Source organism: Mauremys reevesii, linkage group 27 (assembly GCF_016161935.1).
Source record: "Mauremys reevesii isolate NIE-2019 linkage group 27, ASM1616193v1, whole genome shotgun sequence".
Classification (NCBI taxonomy): Eukaryota; Metazoa; Chordata; order Testudines; family Geoemydidae; genus Mauremys; species Mauremys reevesii.
Window position 1 is genome coordinate 4,932,510 of NC_052649.1, and position 19,485 is coordinate 4,951,994.

Sequence of the window (19,485 nt, forward strand, 5' to 3'; positions counted from 1 at the left end):
CAGTTACACATAACGCAGGCCAGAGCGCCGCACCCAGTGATTTCCGCATCAAGCCCATCAGTAAATTCATGGTCCTAGAATTCCGGCATCCGTCCACCCCAGATCGCCAGCACCATCAGTCGGTAACGCACCCCTTGGCCACCCAACATGTGGGCTCAGAGGCTAGTCGTCACGCCAGCCAGCCCCCAGGTCACCCGAGCCTCAGGCTGGCCCTGCTCTGATCCTTGTTAAATCACAAACCCTTCTTATGGCAATTTGGAAACCTCTAAATTCCAGGGGTCTCTCAGTTCCACGGACAAACCCCACAATCCAAGGCTGGAATACGAGGATCCACAAATGGAACAATTCCACGGAATTGTGGAATTGTTCCATTTGTGGATCCTCGTATTCCAGCCTTGTCCCCGGTCAGCTTAACGCGCCGGAGTGAAACGAAACGAGAACGGGGCACTCTTGCTGTGGAATAAAAGGCTCCATGCATGGGGGTTAATCGGGAACAACTAATACACTTTCCATTTACACTGTGCTTTAATCTGCATTAACCTTCAAGTATGGACAAGCCTTCCCCTTCTGAGAGTTTCCTCAGACAAGGAGCTCGGGATTCCCCATGGGCCCGGAGAATCCTCACCCTAAGTAAACCAATTTCACACCACACCCACTCCGCAGCACAATTTGAGAGTGGGGCCCAAACCCTGCATCTGAATACCCCTTGAAATGCCAGGGATCTGGTCGCTCCAGATTAACTGTTAGTGGTTTCGGCTCATCTCTAGGCAGAGCATTGGGGTGAAAGGGCCGGTTCGTTATTAATTACATTTTCCACTCCAATGCCGGAGGGCGAACGCCACCTCCCAGCCCACAGCGCTGCCAAGAACGAGCGAGATTCTCTTCCTTCCCTTCCCCGACCCAGAGTTTGGACGAATGCCACCAGCCAAGGATCTGGCCCAGAGGAACAGCCGACGCCTACCCAGAGCAGCACTGCTACAGCTGCTAGTTTCATCAGCACCCTGGCGAATGACAAAGGAGTGGGGGTTTGCCCGGCACAAAAACGGTCTCTGGGTCCTGCTAGGAAAAGCATCTTCACCGTACGGGCACTTCTGATGAACGAATGACTCCATGTAGGTCCATTGAGACAGTCCCCGCGGGGGAAAAGGGGGCAGCTGGCCAGTCTGAATGGGATTGGCGTAGATCAGTACCACGCAAAGGTGCTTAGTAAGGCCGGAGAGAGACAGTGGATCATGGACCCACGCAGGTGACTGCTGCAGAATTAACACAATGCCGTCACGCCAGTGTCACAGGCCGTCACGAGACTGCGGGCAAGGTGAGGGCGTGACCACGACGCGGGACACAGAGAGGATCCTTGCTACACGGTAACTAGCTACTCAAAGCAACGTGTCAGGATGAAGGAGGAGTCAACGGTACGTCGAAGAGAATAGAAATACACCAGGGACGTAGCTAGGCGCCGCCGGAGTCAATGACAAAACTAGCCGTTGACTTTGAGGAGACCAGGATACGGCCCCTAGCCGACAGGAAGTTCAGTGCAATATTATAGGATGTCCATGCTACACCTCTAGAAAGTGGGTTTCGTTTCTCATCAGCGTCACTGAGACAAGGGGTGGTGGACTGGAAAGATGCTTGAACTAGCAGCCAAAGGCCAAGGCAGGTTGGTTTGAAAGCTCTCGGGGACCCAACAGTGACCAAAGCTGAAGAGAACCAACCGCCCTGTAACAATTAAACCCCTGGGGGGAGAGACTCAAACTGCACCGAGATTCCCGCAGACAGGTGCATGGAAACTCTGTGCCTCTCACCGAAGCAGCTTTCAGAGTGGGGGTGTGGGGGGGGCTCCATCCTCCATCAATCCTCCCTGAGATCATCCAGAGAAACCAAATGACACAGCCAGAGCTGTAAAGGAAGCAGGAGTAAACGGCAAGCAACACCCTCTGTAAGAAGCCACCACCGACGGGTCTGCCCTCCCCCAGTGCCTGGACCGGAGCGTCCCCCCGTCTGGCACAAGCATCGCCAGGTATTGCAGATCCTGGGGGCACCGGGGGTGGGGGGAGAAACCCACTTAAAACCAATGTGAGGGAGGGGAAGAGGGAGAGGTGAGTCTCTTACAGTTCAGTCTTTCCTGCAGCTACTGAAGATTTGGAGGTATTTAGGGAGCCGTGTTGCTCCCCACGTTTTCATGCAGCATCCAAAGGGGGCCAGGGCTGTAAGGAAGTCGGGATGAGGAGCCTCAGATCTTACTGTTCTCCAGGTGCGAATCAATGTGCTTTATCAAAGCATCGTCCGGGTAGCCGATAGGGAACGCCAGCTGGCAGAGGGGGCAGCTTCGGATGTCGGAATCCACCGTCTCCATCAGCAGCTGCGGGGCGAGAAGGGGCAAGAAATGACCTTTCTGCTGAAAGGAGAGTCCCAGGTCCCTCCCCAGAGCTGTGGGGCCGGAAGCCCAGCTGATGATGATCAGCAGAGTCCCACTGAAGTCACTGGAGCAGCCCCAATTCACGGCCCCGGGAGACTGTTCTGCAGCCCACCAGGTCTCCCCCTCCGCAGGCTTTGCTGGGACCTTCAGCCTGAATTCCCCCCTCATTAATTTCAACCCACTCCTTGGGGGGTTATGCCCCACCCTCCCCCTCCTGGCAGCTTTCAAGGACGCAGAGTCGCAGGTGTCAGCTCCCCTCAGTCACTAGGGGGTGCCTCTCCCAGCACTTGCTGTCAACAGCTGGGGTCCACCAGGCACAGCTCAGCTCAAGGTTGGAAGCCAAAGTTCCCCACATTCCTTATCTGGTTACAGGCTTTCCCGAGGCCTCCAGCACCACAGTAACCAACTGCCTCAGCCATGGACTGGACTGATCCTCACAAGATAGGAAAGTATCACAGCCCCCCCCCCATTTTACTGATGGGGAAACTGAGGCACACAGTGGTTAAGTGACTTCCCCAAGGTCACGCAGCTCGGCAGTGGCAGAGCCGGGACCTGAACGGAGCTCTCCCCATCTTTAGCCACAGGACCACCACTCCTCTTCCTCCCTGGGTCCTACATTCTGGGTCAGACCCATTACTGAGAAAAGAGGCCAAACATCCCCGCGTCCGGGGGTTCAGCTAGGCCGTCCCAGACCAGGCTGGAGGTGGCACTGCTGCAAAGAAGCTCGCAGCGGGATAAGCAGTGGGTTAGGTAGTAACGGAGGCTATCGCTTACGTTGATCGACGGCCAGGACTGCGCGTGCTCAGCCCTGGAGTAGGAGGCAGCTGTCCGGTGCGTGGTGGAGTCGGGGATGGGGAAGCCGGCACAGAAAGAGGCGCAGCGGATGGCTCCCACCTCGGGACTAGGGGAGCTGGGGACGCTCCACTCGTCTTCGTCCGAGGACTGCTTCTCGAAGCGCAGGTGCTCCTCGAAGGCATCCCTGGTGCTCCCGGGCCCGCCAGCCCCCCCAATGTAAACCTCGCCGTAGGGACGGTGCTTTGGCAGCGTGGAGGCTTCGGGCTGCAGCCACAGGGAGTGGCTCTGCCGGTAGACGGCAGCGTCGCTCACCTCCGAGTAGCTGCGACGCCCCTGGAAGCTGGCTTTGATGTGGTGGCTTGGGGGCTTCGAGTACCCCAGATCCATCATGTTCCTCTCGCTGGCGGGGGGCGCCCGGTGCTGGGAGGCAGGAGATGGGCAGGAGGGGGCCGGGGAGCGGCGCTGCTGGGCGGGGGACTGGCTCGGGGGGGGCGCCGGGGAGCAGCGCTGCTGGGCAGGCGACTGGCATGCAGGGGGCGCTGGGGAGCGGCGCTGCTGGGCGGGGGACTGGCTAGGGGGGACAGGAGACCGCCGCTGCAGCGCGGGAGACTGGCACTGGGGGACCGGGGACCGGCCTTGCTGAGCCGGGGGCGGGCAGGGTGGCGCCGGGGAGCGGCGCTGCGAGAGCGGGGAGTGCCTCTGGCCTGCAAAGCAACGGGACAAAGACAAGCAAGTCAGCAAGGAGACACCGCCCCCCCGCAATGCGCACGCGCAGCACAGAGAGCAGAGCCCTGGGGGTGGTACCGCTGGGCAGGGACCAGCTCAGCCTATGCGGGCACCGGGACCGTCCCGATCACAGAAAGAGGCCAAGGGTGGAATCCAGGCCCTTGAGAGCCATCTCCTCTTCCGCCCCTAGAGGAGGCACTTCCGGGCCTGAGGCGCACAGGAAGGGTAGCAGGGACGTCCCAGGGAGTGGGTGACGGGGTGACAGCCTGACCTCGGGGCTCTGCATCCCTCCCCAGCCCCTCTCCCCTTTCAGATCCCAAACTCCGGGCCCTTCTGGTCAAGGGGGACGGTGCCGCGCTCCCTTGGAAGAACCGAGCCCGCGCAAACCCCTCGCCCCCGGGAACGTGCTCACCGCCGTTGATGGCCTGCTCCTGCAGCAGCGTCCGGAGGATCTGGCTCTGCAGGGAGCTGAGGGTCCGCAGCTGGCACAGCTCTTCGGTCAGCTCGGTGTAGGCCAGCGCCAGGTTCACCCTAACACAGGGCGAGACAGCAGGGAAAGGCATAAAGTGACCCCCATGGAGACGGCCCCGCTGGGGACAGGGAGAGCCCCCCGCCCCGGTTCTGCTGAGCCGCTGTGACCCCTCAACTGTGAGGGGCGACTGCAGGGGGGGGCATGGCCAGGGCAGATCAGAGCCAACTGCCATGGGAGACGGGGGCAGGTGCTGGACCCTGCTAGCAGAGGGATGCCTGGGAGCCTGGGGAAGGCCCCGGGAGAGCTCTAGGGCTCACGTCCATCTGATCTCCCCCCCAGGGCCTGCGATCCTATAGCCCGAGTGAAGCGCGTTAACACAGATCATCAGAACAAGGTTAGAACAAAACGAGCCGAGGCCGCTGCTCATCACACCGACCAGCAGAGGCCAGGCTGTCTGTACCCAGCGGTTGTCTCCGGGCCTGTACTCTGGTTGGATGCTCTTTGGGGCAGAGACTGGCCTTTTGTTCTGGGTTTAACCAGACCTTAGCTCAATGGAGTCCTGGTCTTCTAGGGGGTGAGGAACTCGGCATCGATCCCAGCTGGCGTCCAGTCCCTAGTCAGCCTCGCGGAGAGAGCCCTGAACATGCACCTTGCAGCACCATCACCCACATTATAAATCATAGTGCAGGATAGGGCCAGACAAACGCAGACAGCGGGTGCTCAGCTCCCTTTACAAACCGAGCCCAGGGCTCTAAGAAGGTTGAGCGACTTGCCCAAGGTCGCCTAGCAAGCAAGGATGGAACCCAGGCGTCCTGGCTGTCCCATCAAACAAACAACAATGCAACAGGAAAACGACGACTCTTCCCTCCCGCCGGGCTGCCGTCCTCATCAACGCCTTTCCCGCGGCCCTGCCAACGTCGTCAACGCATGGAAGTCTCCCCAACAACTTCCGTGTTGCCTTTAAAAAACCCAGATTCGCTATGTTGATGTGAAGGGAGAACCTGTCTCGTGAGGTTACCGAGGGGCTGTCAGGCCGGGCGCGAGAGAGCGGCCGCGTTGAGCTGAGTGACTGTGACACCGAGGGGACCTGGGAGATGGCTCATGTAACAGCAGCGGACAGGTCCCCCCCCTCCCGCCACCCCTAAAGAATCAGGGGTTGTTTTCACTCCGGCGTTCACAGGACAGATCCCCCTGCGAGGGGGCGATTGTTTGTTCTGACGTGCAGCCGGCGGGAGTGACAGGCGATGAAACGAAGGGCCCTGAAGGATCAGACTGGAAGGATTCTGTGAACAATGGGCACGAGGCGCACGCAGAGGAAACCCTCGTGAGCCCTAGAAGGCAGCAGGGAACCGTCTATAGCTCTCCTCCGTCAGCCCAGCAGCTACACTTCCTGGAGCTCCCCGGTGTCCTGAAACTCACATGCTCCCCGGTTCTTCTAGGGGGTGGGAAACTCGGCATCGATCCCAGCTGGCATCCAGTCCCTAGCCAGCCTCGCGGAGAGAGCCCTGAACATGCACCTTGCCGTGGGTACGGATCGCTAGGGACACGCAGCCAGCCCTGACGTTTCCTGAAGGAGGCCGGTCAGACCCGGTACTGCCCAGAGGTGGATGCCTCTGGGATCCATAAAGCCTGCGGCCCCTCGGTTTGGGGGAGGGTTTATGGCTGTGCTGTCAGAGCTATGGCTGGTGGCGCTAGGGCTGTTACGAGACCCCTCCCAGCTGCTGAGCCTGCTCCTCTGGCCCCACCAGGGTCAGCTCATGAGAGCAGCAGCCCCCTTCCCCCCCAACCAAGCCTCCCATTGATTTCAACAGGCGCCGGAGTCAGGCCCTTAATAACCTCATTAAGGGACCACCGATCCCACCACTGGCAGCAGCAGTCTCTGGGGCCTTGGTCATGTCACTTAACCTTTCCGCTTTCCCTGCCCTTCTGCAAAATGAGGAAACTAATCCCCTGCCCGCAGCAGGACAAGGCAACAGCGTTGTCTCCACTTGGCAGATGGGGGCTCTGAGATTCGCTGCTGAGGAGACATACCCCTTGCCAACTTACCCAAGGTCACAGAGCGAACCAGTGGCAGAGCTGGGAATCCATTCCCCTAAAGCCATCCCTACTCTGTAAGCCAGGGGGTGACCGCGGTGCATAGAAGCCTGTGACATACAGCAGGACAGAGACGGGCTCACGCTGAAGATGCAACGGGCTGGGTGTGAAAGAAAGAGACCCACGAATAACAAACAATCCTCACTCCTAGCTCGTCTCATCCCTAGATCTCCAAGCTCTTTACAGAGGAGGTCAGATTCATTCTCCCCATTTTAAAGTCTGGGAAACTGAGACCCGGCATGCCCAAAGTCACCCAGCAGCCAAGCCGAGAAGAGAACCCAGGTCTCCAGTGCCCCACTCCACAAACTCTAAAGTCGTAGGGACCACTGTGATCATCTGGCTTGACGTCCTCGCCAACATAGGCCACAGGACTTCTCCGAAGTCCCAATCGCTCCAACCACGAGGCCACGCTGCAGTGGAAGGCAAGGTGAGGTGGAGAGGGGATTTCTAGGCTGGCTGATCTCACACAGGCCAGGAAGTTGCCAGCACTTTGTCCTCTCTCACTGACGCCCGAACAGCCGCCCGGATGTCCGACATTCGCCCGCAGCCCCATGAATATTTCAGACCCGAAATAGTGTGACCGTTCGGAGCCCGTGTTTTAGCACAGGGTGGGAACCTGCCATGCCCTCGCTCTTCTGCTGCCTTCCAAAACAAAAAACCCAACCCAGCCCACCAGGCCCTGCTGGGGCGGGTCCCGCACTGGCAACGGCAGGTGAGCCGGTCAGAAAAAGCCCTGCCGTGTGCGTAACCTTCCCTTCCTCCAAACTAACCTTCTGCCCCTGAGAGATCAAAGAGCGGAAACTCTCTTCTCCAGCTCAATCACTAGCAATGCAAATCAAACGAAAAGCAGCCCGGGCCTGGCAAAGCAGGACTCGCCCCTGCCCTCCCCCACCACTGCCTGGCACACTGGGGCATGACATAACAGACTGGCGCCGTCCCAAGCCGGGGCACCGGGATTTTGGCCTCGCAAATGTCAGCAAAAAAATGAACCGGTTCCTGTAAGGGGAGGCGAAGGCCGGGGCTGAGAGTGGGGGCACATGTCGGTGGCGGCAGAAGAGAGTTGTGTGAGGTTTGTGCTTCTGAAGACAGGAAAAGTGAGTGTTTCAAATAAAGGCTGGTTAAGAAGAAAAGGCCCCCGGGTGTGTGTGGCTGCAAGCGGAGGCTTATTTTAGAAGCAAGAGCGAAAAGAAAAAAAAAATCCCCCACCGCCTAACCAGGGTGACCAACCTCTCGGGGGGCCCACCCGGTGCAGGCGGCTCGGAAAGGCGTGTGGTTCTTTAACCTACGAGGTGGGTGCCACACCTCCAGCGACGAGCGGGACGATGCCCAGAAGCTGTGCAGGGAGGGTGCTGAGGCGCCTCCTTCCCATCTGCCCCCCTCGCCAGAGCGTTCCGCTGCAGATTGTGGGTGGCGATAGGTGAGCCCCGCCTGGGCGAGGGGTCCCCAGAGCCCCTGTGCCTGGATCGGGGACACTCAGCCCCCAATACTCGGCTTATTGCAGTGGCCCAAGAAACATCACCACCGCCCCACCCCCCTTCCTTCCAGCGCCCCAGGCTCTCCGCTGGGCCTCTCTCCAAGCGGACTCGTCCTCCTGGGTCCCACCCCAAGGCATGAACTTCCTACACGGACGCCGGGAGCCAATCTGGCTTTCTGCTACCCCCATGCAGACTCAGACTTTCTCTGGCTCTGCACTGGGGTAGTTCTGCCCTGGGCTTCTCGCTGACTGGCCGCTGCAACGGGCCTGCGTCACCGCTGGGTCCGGATCCATCCCCAATTCTCCTCTGCATCCTCGCCCCTGTGACCGAGCCTCCCGCTCTCAGCTGGATGCCAGCGTCCGAGCTGCCCTCTTGAAACAGCCTCCCCAGCAACACCCAGCCCTGTGGCCACCCCCAAGCCCGCCCTGTCTCCCCTTGTGCCTGAACCATCTTCCTCCCCGATCCTGGTGCCCTACAGATTCACTTGGACCCCGTGCAGCCCCCTCCCGAAAGCTGCTGTGCACAGCGGCTCAGACCTCCCCCAAACCAAATCCTGCGTGGTTCTGAGCACCGATTGCAGGCTGCACTCGGCACCTCGCGAGAGCGGCGTAGGGTGCCCTTAGCAACGCTCCGTGAACGATTATCAATAATGGCACAGCCTGCCAAGACCCCAAACTGCCCAGGCAAGCACCAGGGCCAGGTTTCTGAGCTCGAGCTCCCAGCACAGAGGAACCTCGCAGGGAAAGGGGAGGGGGTGGGAATTAAGTTTTCTAGATGACACCTTCCAAGCAACTGCAAGCCCTGGATGCTACCAGGAAGGGGGAAAGGTTTCTCTTTTTGAAGGCAGCTGCAGTGGAGCAGCCATGCATGAGGTTTCTGAAACCCAGGTAGTGTAGGATTAGTTCCAGCACCGATCAATGTCAAGCATCTGGATCAAGCTTGGAATATTTTTTCAAACCACCAGGAACAAGAGGAAGCACAGTGCGCCTCAAAAAAGATAGCGGGCTAGTGCTGAAACCCTGGCCTGGGTGGGATTTGCCCTGCATAGCTTAGGATGCCTTGCAGTTAAGACACTCTGGGTATGTCTACATGGCAAGCGGGGCAGTTTCATTGCTGTGTAGACATCCTGGCTCAGGCTGTAGGTCGCTGCGAGGTGGGAGGGTCTCAGAGCTTGTCTACACGGCAGTGAAACAGTCCCGCAGCCTGAGCCCCGCAAGCCCAGGTCAGCTGGCCCGGGCCAGCCACGGGTGTCTAGGTGCTGTGCAGACACACCCTAAATTGGGACTCCGGAGGCTCCTTGATCGAGGTACCTGGCCGAGTTGTCAAGAGACTGCCGCCCAAAGGAAGGGCCAGATTCTCAAGAGATGAGTGGCCTTAATCCATGTCAGCTCCCCATCTGGATAATGATACCTTGGTCTGTCTTGTCCATTGAGCTCTTACTAGGACTATGTACAGCACCTGGCACCGTGCGGCCTCTCTGCACCACTGTAACACAAATAATGAATAGGCCCTGCAGGATTTATGCCTATTGCATGTTGATTCCTTGTATATTCCATACCAAGGGTCAGGTGGTGGGAGTTAATTACTGGCCTGTGTTGGGATAGAGCCGACCGGATTTGTGCCTCAGGAGACAATGGGTTTTGAGGCACTTGTAGCAGACCAGATTCTGTCCCAAAGATGGACGCAGTCAAAGGTGCTGCAGCTCCCACCAGGACACCTGTGGCCGGATTTTCCAGCGCTCAGCTCCCCGAGCTCCTTCCGGAGCGGTCCCTGCCTTGCACACCTGTTCCTTCCCCCCGGTGAATCAGAAGTGAAGCTGAAATTAACAAAGGAACTGCCAAACCACAGAGCCCGCGCATGCTGAGGCAGGGAGGTGAGCTGTGTGTGCACCGAAAGCTGCCGAGGTGCAGGAGGCAACCGGTAGCCACGCTGCTGCATTTTCAGCACCATCTCGCTGAACGGCCGTGCCGGGCTCAACCCGCCACAGCGAAAGGGAACTTTTACGTGCATAAGGCGCGATCCTTTCTCCACCTCGCCCCGTGTTCACAAGGCACGGTCTATTGCAGGGACGGGGCGGGAGGGGGAAATAATGTGTTAGCTCCCTCCCCGAACAGATGGTAATGGCAGAAAGAAACAGCACCGAGATCTATTTTTCCACCCCAAATATTTCACAGCCTTTCAGGAAGTCTGATGCAGCAGAAAAGCTGTTTGTAATTAATCTCCTCCCCAACAGGAACCTTGCTTGGAAAACAGAAAATCTCGACAGTTTCTGAACGTGACCTCCCCCCCCCCCGCCCCATATATTCATTTCAAAATAGAATGTGGGTTTTGATAAGTAGCTGAAGACAAGAGATCTCAGAACAAACCAGCTCCAGAAGACCAGCCACCTCCAATCTCTGTATTCGTGTCCAGTGACATGGTAGAGGGCTATGACCATCTGTACTGAGGTAGCGCCTAGAGGCCCGACCTGAAATCGGAGCCCCGCTGCGCCAGGCACTGTACAGACACACAGAGCTGACATTCTAAATAGGCAATCACCCCATTTTACAGATGGAGGGACTGAGAGAAATCAAGGGACAGATTTGCCAAAGAGGGCAGCCTACTGTGACCTGTGTGCGTCACAACGGCAGCTCTCGGGCATTGTTAATTCTCTGGCCCCAAAGGGAAGAACTGAGGACTTGATAGTCTGGCCCTAAATAACTCTGCAGTCAGTAGCAGCATTCAGCGTTGAACCTCAATCTTCCGAGTACGCGCCTACTGCCTTAACCACAAGACCATCCTCTTCCAATTGTTTGCTGCTTACAAAAGTACTTGTTGCTTTGCAACAGAATGAGATGTGACCCCTTCTTTCCTCGAGCGAGCAGCCAGCAGCACCGTACAACTATAGGAACAGCAGAATGGGGTCTAGCAGTTAGCTGAGAAGGGGGAGCCAGGGCTCCTGGTTTCCAGTCCCAGCTCCGCTGCTAATTTGTCATGGCCACTTTGGGTGCGTTGTTTAAGATCTCTCGACTTCAGCTTCTCCCAGGGTCAAATAGGGGCGATAATAAATAAGTGATTGTTACTCATCTCACAGCGGGGGGGGGATGAATCCTCATGCAAATTCCCACTGATTGCAGTAAAAGTTCTCAGCCCATTCTGAGTCAGAGCAACGGGCCATTATCTCCTGCCCCTCAGCACTAGCAGCTTCAGCGGAAAGTCTATAAACCCCCATACTGAAAAATCACGCCGTACTTTCCCATAAGAGAGAAGGTCTTCCTGACCCCAGACAGTCTGTGATTGACTCATGCCCTGAAGCATGGGGATTAGTCCTATGAAGCGTTTACCCCGTGTAATGGAACTGCGGCTATGCTCATTCTCCATGAAAAAAAAGTTTGGCCATTTATTTTTTGGAATCCTTCTAAGCTCTTGGCTACGATAAATATCCAGAAACAGGAAGTTCCCTGGGTATAAAACCCAAAATGTTGCATTTCACTGATCCTGGACATCCCTTGTCCACATATTATAGGAAAGGATAAATAGGAGCGCCTGATCTACCGTCTCGCTTCCATTCTTCATTTTCTCTCTCTTTCATGCCTCTTGTTTGTCCCCTCTCTAATTAAACAGTCCAAAGCTTTTCGTTCTCGCTTTCCCAGCCTCCGAACCACTGCCAGGGACCTTTATACCACTTGTACGTCTGTCCCATTATAGCAGGACCTCAAGGGCTAGCCAAGTTCAGGGACCCACGGTGGTAGGCACCGTCTGTACATTTGGCAAGAAAAAGTCCCCCTCCCCAAAGAATTTACAGTGTAAACAGACAAAGGGTGTGGGGGAAACTGAGGCACCAAGCAGGAAAGTGATTTGCCTAAAGTCACACAACAAATTATTTGCAGATGCGGGAACAGAACACAAGTCTTTTAAATCCTAGCCCTGTGCACCAGACCACAGGGCTAGGATTTAGGGAGGGGCTAGCTCAGTAGTTTGAGCATTAGCCTGCTAAACCCAGGGTTGTGAGTTCGATCCTTGAGGGGGCCACTTAGGGATCTGGGGCAAAAATCAGTACTTGGTCCTGCTAGTGAAGGCAGGGGGCTGGCCTTGATGACCTTTCGAGGTCCCTTCCAGTTCTAGGAGATTGGTATATCTCCAATTATTACACATTGTCTTACTTGAAAAGTGATTTATCCTGGTGTCAAAGCACCTTCACAGGGTGAAAATACCAGGTACTAAAGGACTCTAATCTAGGGGAGAAAGGCATAAACGGGGACCCATGGATGGAAGCTGATGCTGGACAAATTCAAATTAGAAATACAGCACCAATACTTAATAATGAAGGTGATTAACCCTTAGAACAGATTCCCAAGGAGAGTAGTAGATGCTCCATTTCTTGATGTTGTCAGATCAAGACCACATGCCTTCCTGGAATGTATTTTCCATTGGTGTTTGCAGTGTTGTTGTAGCCGTGTGTGTCCCAGGGTATTAGAGAGACAAGGTGGGGGAGGTGATCCCTACTTTTCAAGATGGAGGGGTCTCAAACATGCCTATCACAACGTATGGTGTACCTCATTCTGCGGCATTAAACACCCCAATAACTATGTGTGCAAAACTAGACAATCACTACACTCTCAAAAGAACTCACCCAGAAAAAGGACCAGACACAAAAAACCACCCCGGTCCCCTGTGGGTGAACACTCTTCCCAAAGTGATCACTCCATCTCTGACCTCTCAGTGCTCATCCTCAAAGGAAACCTGCACAACACCTTGAAAAGATGAGCCTGGGAACTTAAATTCATAGTTTTGCTAGACACTAAAAACCACGGCCTTAATAAAGACACTGGATTTACGGCTTATTACAATAAACTATCTGTAACTAAATCACTCCTCCCTTTTTTCATCCTATGTCTGCAGAGGTGTTAATTTAGCCACTTCCCCTTAGAATATGTGCTAACTACTTATGCTAAACAATCTGTTCTGTCTTGTATTTAGCTGTGACACTGAGTACCTTTCCCAGATCTGAAGAGGAGCTCCGTAAGCTTGTCTCTTGGCGATAAAAGATATCGCCTCGCCCCCTTGTCTTCCTGAAAGATATGCTTCAGGGTGTGTCAACACTACGCACCTTTTAGCGATACAGCTACAGCTGAAAGGCCCGGAGTGTAGCCGCTATATGCCGGCAGGAGAGAGCTCTCCCACCGACCAAAAACTTCCACCTCCAATGAGCAGCGGTAGCTTTGTCAGCAGGAGCGCGCTGACAATGCCGATAAATATCCAGAAACAGGAAGTTCCCTGGGTATAAAAACCAAAACGCTGCATTTCAGCAGGAGAGCGCTCCTGCCGACAAAGCGCTGTTCGCGCCGGCGCTGTTCGTCAGCAAAACTTTTGTCGTTTGAGTGGTTTTTTCACACCTCCGAACGACCGAAGTTTTGTCGTTCTGGTTCCAGGGTAGACAAAACCTCAGAGTCCAGCGGTACTCAGACCTCAGGGGTTCAGGATTAGCGATCAGCATTCCCCAAAAGAGTCAATCGTGTGATCATTGTTTCATCTACTATTAGATATATAAATAAAAATATCCATACGCACAGCAAAAGCACTGGCCAAGTATTATTATTTTATCAACTACAATTGGTTGATAACAGAGGAAAAGCATCCTGATTGGTTAATAACTTAGATCAGTTAATCATTAAATCACACGGTGTTTTAATATCATGCCCTGCAAAGAGCCGCAGGCGACACATTCAAGAGTCGCTTGCAGCTCAGGAGACGCAGTCTGAGCAGCTCTGCTTTAGTCAAAGGCCTGGTCGACACTAGGAAATTAGGCTGGTGGAACGTCTCTCACACCTCTGAGCAGCGCAGTTAAACTGACCCACGCCCTGGTGTAGACAGCACTAGGTGGAGGGGAGAATTCTCCCGTCGACCTGCTACCGCCTCTTGGGGAGGCAGATCACTTCCGCCGACGGGGGCTTTTCCTGTCGGCGTAGGCAGTGCCTTCACTGAAGTGCTTTGGCTGCATCGCTGCAGTGTTTTAAGTGTAGACAAGCCCAAAGAAGTTATTGGACTCAAGAGAGGGGAATCTGGGTGAAACGTGAGGGCCCAGTCAGCATACATGACCTCACAGTCCCCTCTGCCCCTGAAATCGACAAATCTATGAACACAGAGGCCATGTCCTCTCGAAAACAATCCCCCACGATCTAGCACACCCGGGCCTCCTGAATACCACAATTTGAGTCACCAGGAGTTCAAGTCAAATTATTTTTTCTCGGATCGCAAGATACAAATCAGCGGGAAGCAGCGCGCTGCCGATAAGCTGTGGCAAGTTTCTCAATACAATGATTTGCCCCCCCCCCCGCCATTCTCTCTTTCGCACACACGGGCAGCATCTCACGGGGTTTGCACGCTGCCGGGCTGAGATGGGAAATCAGGCAGAGGCTGCAGCTGCGCTGGCTCCTACGCGCTCGTTTTTACACTTTTGTTATTTTGCTTCTGCTTCCTCCCCCAGTCCCACAAGCCTCAACCCTTTTAATAAAATGCTGTGGTCAGCCCTTCCCCGGCCCCCACTCCCCCACATCCCCCTCCCCCACGCCTCATGCTCTCTGTCAGCAGAGAGCACAGCGGTGGCCCGTGGGCGTGGGCGGCAGAGGTGGGGGGGGGAAGGGGACGAGATGTTTAGCAAGGAGGCCTGGTTTCATGGGAGTGTCTGGGATCCGGGGGGGGCAGAAGGGTCATTTACACCCTGAACAGCTGTGAAATGAACAGGAAGGCGAGATTAAGGGGATTCAGCCCGCCCGCTCTGCGCTCAGGCTGGGTTTGCCAGCAGGGGGCGCCGCTACTGATCAGCCGCCAAGTGGCTACCACAACACTAAGGCCCGTGGTTATAGCAGATTGAAGGAGGAAGGGGCGCTCTCAGCGTGTCGGAGAAGGAGGAGCGTTGCTCACCCAACCCAGGGAGTCATAAAGTTTAAGGCCAAAAGTGACTCCCCAGACCATCTAGTCTGACCTGTGCATCACAGACCACCAACGCCAGCCAGCCCCCCACCCACCAAACCCAGCCACCGCCAGGAGATCAAAGCACTACACAGGAGACAAGACCGTTTTGTGCCACAGGCAGAGAACAGGAGGGGCCGAGGCCCACGCAGTGGTAGAGAAATAATCCTGGCAAGTGACCCACATGCTGGAGAGGAAGGTGAAAAAAACTCCAAGGTCGCTGCCAATCTGATCTGGGGGAAAACTCCTTCCCGACCCCACATGTGGCGATCAGGGAGACCCTCAGCCTGGGAGCAAGACCCAGCCAGTCAAGCCCCTGAGAGAGAAAATGCTCAGTGCCATCTCAGAGCCCTGGCCCACCCCACCCCAGGTCCCATCTCCAGCTGGGGCCATCTCTGATGCTTCAGAGGAGGGAGACAAAAAAATATATTGGGAGGAGGGAGGTATTCCTTCCTGACCTCTGCCGGCAGCTGGCTGAAATCCTGAAGCCTGAGCTTTAGATACGTAAGACATCAACTGGAAGTGAGCCCTGGCCGCCAGCATCACAAGCAACCTCATCATTCAATCTGTCCAGCTTTCTCTTCAAACTAATGAAGTGGTTTGTCCCCACAGCTCCCAGTGGGAGACTGTTCCAGACCCTCACTCCGATGGTTAGAAAGCGGAGCGACCCCCAGCTCTTAGCAGAGGTGAGGGGGCCTGTGCTCCTTACTTTTAGTCCCATCCTAGGGCAGGAGTAGTTGACGAAGAACCTACTGTTTTAGCAGGGAATGAGGAAGGAAGATCTGGGAGTCTGGTCGGCCCATTGTAAAGGCTGGGAGGCGAGGGTTGCAAATTTTAGTCCAGAGTTTGGGTTTTAACCCCTTTCCTCCCACGCTCAGAGCCAGGCCCGGCTCCCACCCAAACCACGTTCGGAAGCGCCCATTTACGAAGAAAGGTTTGGCGGGTCAATAGCGACTGACGGGTGAATGAGCAACCGCTGCTCCCAACTGCCTTCATGACGGAGCAGAGGCTTTGCAGCTCTACTGCGCATGCTTTTAAGGTGCAATCGCCAGCCCCCAAGCACTGCAGGGAAGGAACCAGGAGCTGAGAGGCAAACGCGCGAGGTCATTTGAATGGGCTCCCCTATTTACGCCCAGGGCGAGCGCATTGAGAGTGGGTTGGAAGGATTTCGTGAGAGAAGAAAATGCTGAGCGATCATTTAAGAGACACTTTTTGGAGTGGGTGGCAGGGTTGCATTAGTGTCCTAGATATAAAAATGACACCCCCACCCCTCACCCTCCTATTATACAATGCCTATCTCAGTATTATCAATTCTCCAGCTTCTATCATGAATCTCACCATACCTGGGTGTTTGCCTGACAGCCCCAACTTCTGGAGTCATGTGAATATGCAAGAATCTCAGCCTTTATTTATTTTGCTTGGAGCTGGCACTCTGGCTCTCTTCTACCTCAGAGGTGGCTGCATTTCAATGGTGCATGTCTACACAACAGAGACACTGTCTAACATGTAGCACACTGAACAGGGATTCAAGAAACCTGGGTTCTAGTCCCATCTCTGCCACTGACTTGCTGTTGGGCAGGAGACTTCACTTATGCTTCCCCTTCCAGTCTCCACCGGCCTTGTCTATTTAGACTGCCAGCGCTTTGGGGCAGGGACTGTCTCTCATGCTCTGTTATGTACAGGGCCCTGATATCAATCGGGTGCAACTGAAATTGATGTACAGTCCGTAAAGTGCTTTGGGTTGGAAGGTGCTGTGTGCATAGAAAATATGTGCAATGAAGTTACTTATTTGGGGGTTTGTTTTTTTTAACTGCTGTGATTGTGATGAATATCTGCAGTGCGATATTGCCGTGTCAGAGGTTCCTGAAGCTCTGCCTATGAGACTAAAATGAGGAAACCACCGAATTAAAAGCTGGTTGCCTCTAAGGCTTGCAAAGGAAAAAAAAAACCCCAATTTAAAAAAAGAGTCTCTCTTATTAAAAACAAAACTGCTGGCTATTTCGAGGGCTAATGCTTCCTTCTGCAAAACGCGGATCACCTTCCGAGGAAATTGGAGGAGGTTGCTAACTAAGCCCAGCGAGAGGTTTATGTGCTAATTTGAAACCCATCTCTCAGCAATGAACTTGTCCCATTTAGGGGCCAAATTAACAGCTGGGGTCAATGGAGTTACACTGATTTATAGCAGCAGAGGACCTGGTCCAGTCTTCTGAATCCATATGTCAAAAGAAACAGCCACTGAACCAGAAATGCCAGCTCCAAAGATCCTTCATGCTTTGAGCCCCAGATCTGCTTCCAGGGCTAATAGATAGGGCTAGGATTTAGGTGACCTGGAGTCTAGTCCTGGCTCTGCTACTGGTTTTCTAGGTGAACCTGGGCAAGTCACTTTGCCTCTCTATGCCTCAGTTTCCCCTTCTGTAAAATGGGGCTCATGCTATTCAGCTGCCTTTGTAAAGCGCTGTGAGATCTGATGATGAAAAGAGGCAGTTAGGAATTATTATCCGACGGATGTTGCCCAATCACCTGGCATCTCTAATAAGAGATGGGCCCAAACACGTGTTTCATCTCCAGAATTCTGCTCTGTCGTCATGTCATTGATTTTGCAACTAAAGACCCATTCCCTGAGTGCTTGATTGCTCAGTCCAGGATTATGGCTGGAGCTCAGTCCCGCTGTAGCATCACCAACCCCAGGCATTCAAAACTCATGACCCAGCCCCCCCTCCTGCCCCCAAAATCAGGAGACTGGCTTAAAAATCATAAGATTTAAAAAAAAATAAAAGTTTTGAGTTCTTTTACTTTGCCTGCTGGTTTGAGTCTTCAGTGTGTCTCCTTGGGTCAGGTACTTCAGATTCATAAGTGCTAGAAATTTGCTGGGGAGAGGGGGGGGGAGGGGGATTGCCGGCATGTATTAGGATTCACACTCCACTGGCGTGCACCGTGTGGACAAGCCCCTGGGTTCTATTTGCATCTTTGCCACTGGCCAGCGGGGTGAGTCTGGGGAAGCCACTTCCCCTCCCTGTGCCTCAGTTTCCCCATCTGTAAAATGACGTTAACCTCCTTTGTAAAGGGCTTTGAGAGCCACCCATGAAAAGTGTTTTAATAAGAGCGAGGTGTTATTATTTCATTGGCTCAGCAACATCGGCAAAATAGTCACACCTTTTACCAAAGTAGTTACGCGGGTCGAACATCTTCAGTGCAGATCAGGCCCAATAAACTGACGCAGAGGAGGGGCAATGACTTGCCCGTGCTGCAAACCAGCGGCAGAACCGCAGGTAGAACCCAGGTGTCCTGGCTCCCACTAAATCAGTGGGAGTTTTTGCCATTTCCTGGTGGGACCAGGATTTCACTCGCTCCACTGAGCAGCGCAGCTTCTGCTATTGTACTCTGCTCCCTCTCTCGTCCTGGAGAAAACAAACAGGGGGAGGGAGAGGGGAAGGGATTGGAGAGGAGTTTCTGCCTCCCTGGAGAGGATGACTGGAATCAGATACAAGTATTACAAGCACTGACCCGACAAAACTATTGTCGGTTTCACATTGCATGCCGGGGGGGGGGGGGGTGCTCTATCCCTATCTTGCAGAGGGACAGTGGAGTCTGCGTGATGCCCGTGGCTGGGAGTGCCAAGCGGCTGGCCCCTGCGGACACAGAGCCAGGTGCGTCACGCTAAGGGCAGGTGGTAATGTGGCGTGTCACAGCCCCGGGTACGCTGGCAGCGTCACAGCGACGGTTTCGTCTTCTCAGTGCTGTAATACTTTGGTCTCGTTCCAGTTGTTCGTCTTGGTGCAGGGGGCAGCTGGGTGGGATTTAGTGGCCTGTCGAGAACCCTTCTGACCTTAAGCTGTACGACCTTTACCCCTTGACCTCAAGGCAGCATGCAGCACTAAAACCCACCCTGCTTTTGCTGGCCGAGGTGATGCCTCGGCCAGACCAGGACAGGTCGGGGACACATTTCCACTCTCCCCTGCAGGCTGGCCTGCAGCAAGGCCCGTCCCCAATTCCCCATCCTAGGCAGCATTATGGGGAGGCGGAGGGGAAGACAACCTGCTCAAGAACTGCCAAAAAGCCAAGCTGGCGTGAGTGAATAGCACTCCTGCCAAACAGCACAAACCCGAGCAAAAATAAAAGCACAAACCACAGTCTTATCAACCATCTCAACATGGGGGGTGGGCAAAGCAGCAGCATAAGCCAGAGCCACTGGGGGTAGGGTGGGGAGGGAAACGGCCGAGAACAGTTAACCCCACCCCGATGGGATCGGGAAGCAGAAAGTGCCATGGGGCTCTGTGTGCCTGCCAGATGGAAGAATAATATGATTATTTTTCATTATGTTAGGTGCTGTACAAGCACAGAGTAGCCATAACAACAGCTCTGGCGCAACCCACGCTAGGATTTCAAAGTGCTCAAGAGACATTTGTGAAGGCAGGCTTGGCGGGTTCAGAGATTTTAAAGCCAGAAGGGACTGTCTGATCATCTCTTCTGACCTCCTGTACAACGCAGGCCAGAGAATCTCACCTGGTGATTCCTGCGTCCAGCCTATTGCACATGGAGAGTCGCTATCAATTCTC

General features: G+C 54.8%; 1 protein-coding gene across 3 annotated transcripts in view; it reads right to left on the reverse strand.

The window, feature by feature from the left end:
• Positions 1 to 406: 406 nt before the first annotated feature.
• Positions 407 to 19,485, reverse strand: part of TBKBP1 (TBK1 binding protein 1) — a 53,844-nt gene continuing 34,765 nt past the window's right edge. For 2 of the 3 annotated variants that reach the window (XM_039517017.1, XM_039517016.1), the window contains exons 8-10: positions 4,350 to 4,468; positions 3,191 to 3,915; positions 407 to 2,359 (exon numbers count right to left, since the gene is read on the reverse strand). In XM_039517017.1, coding sequence (XP_039372951.1) covers positions 2,231 to 2,359; positions 3,191 to 3,915; positions 4,350 to 4,468 — 973 coding nt within the window. In that variant the 3' untranslated portion in view covers positions 407 to 2,230. The remainder of the gene's footprint in view (positions 2,360 to 3,190; positions 3,916 to 4,349; positions 4,469 to 19,485) is intronic. The other variant, XR_005591659.1, reaches the window with a different exon arrangement.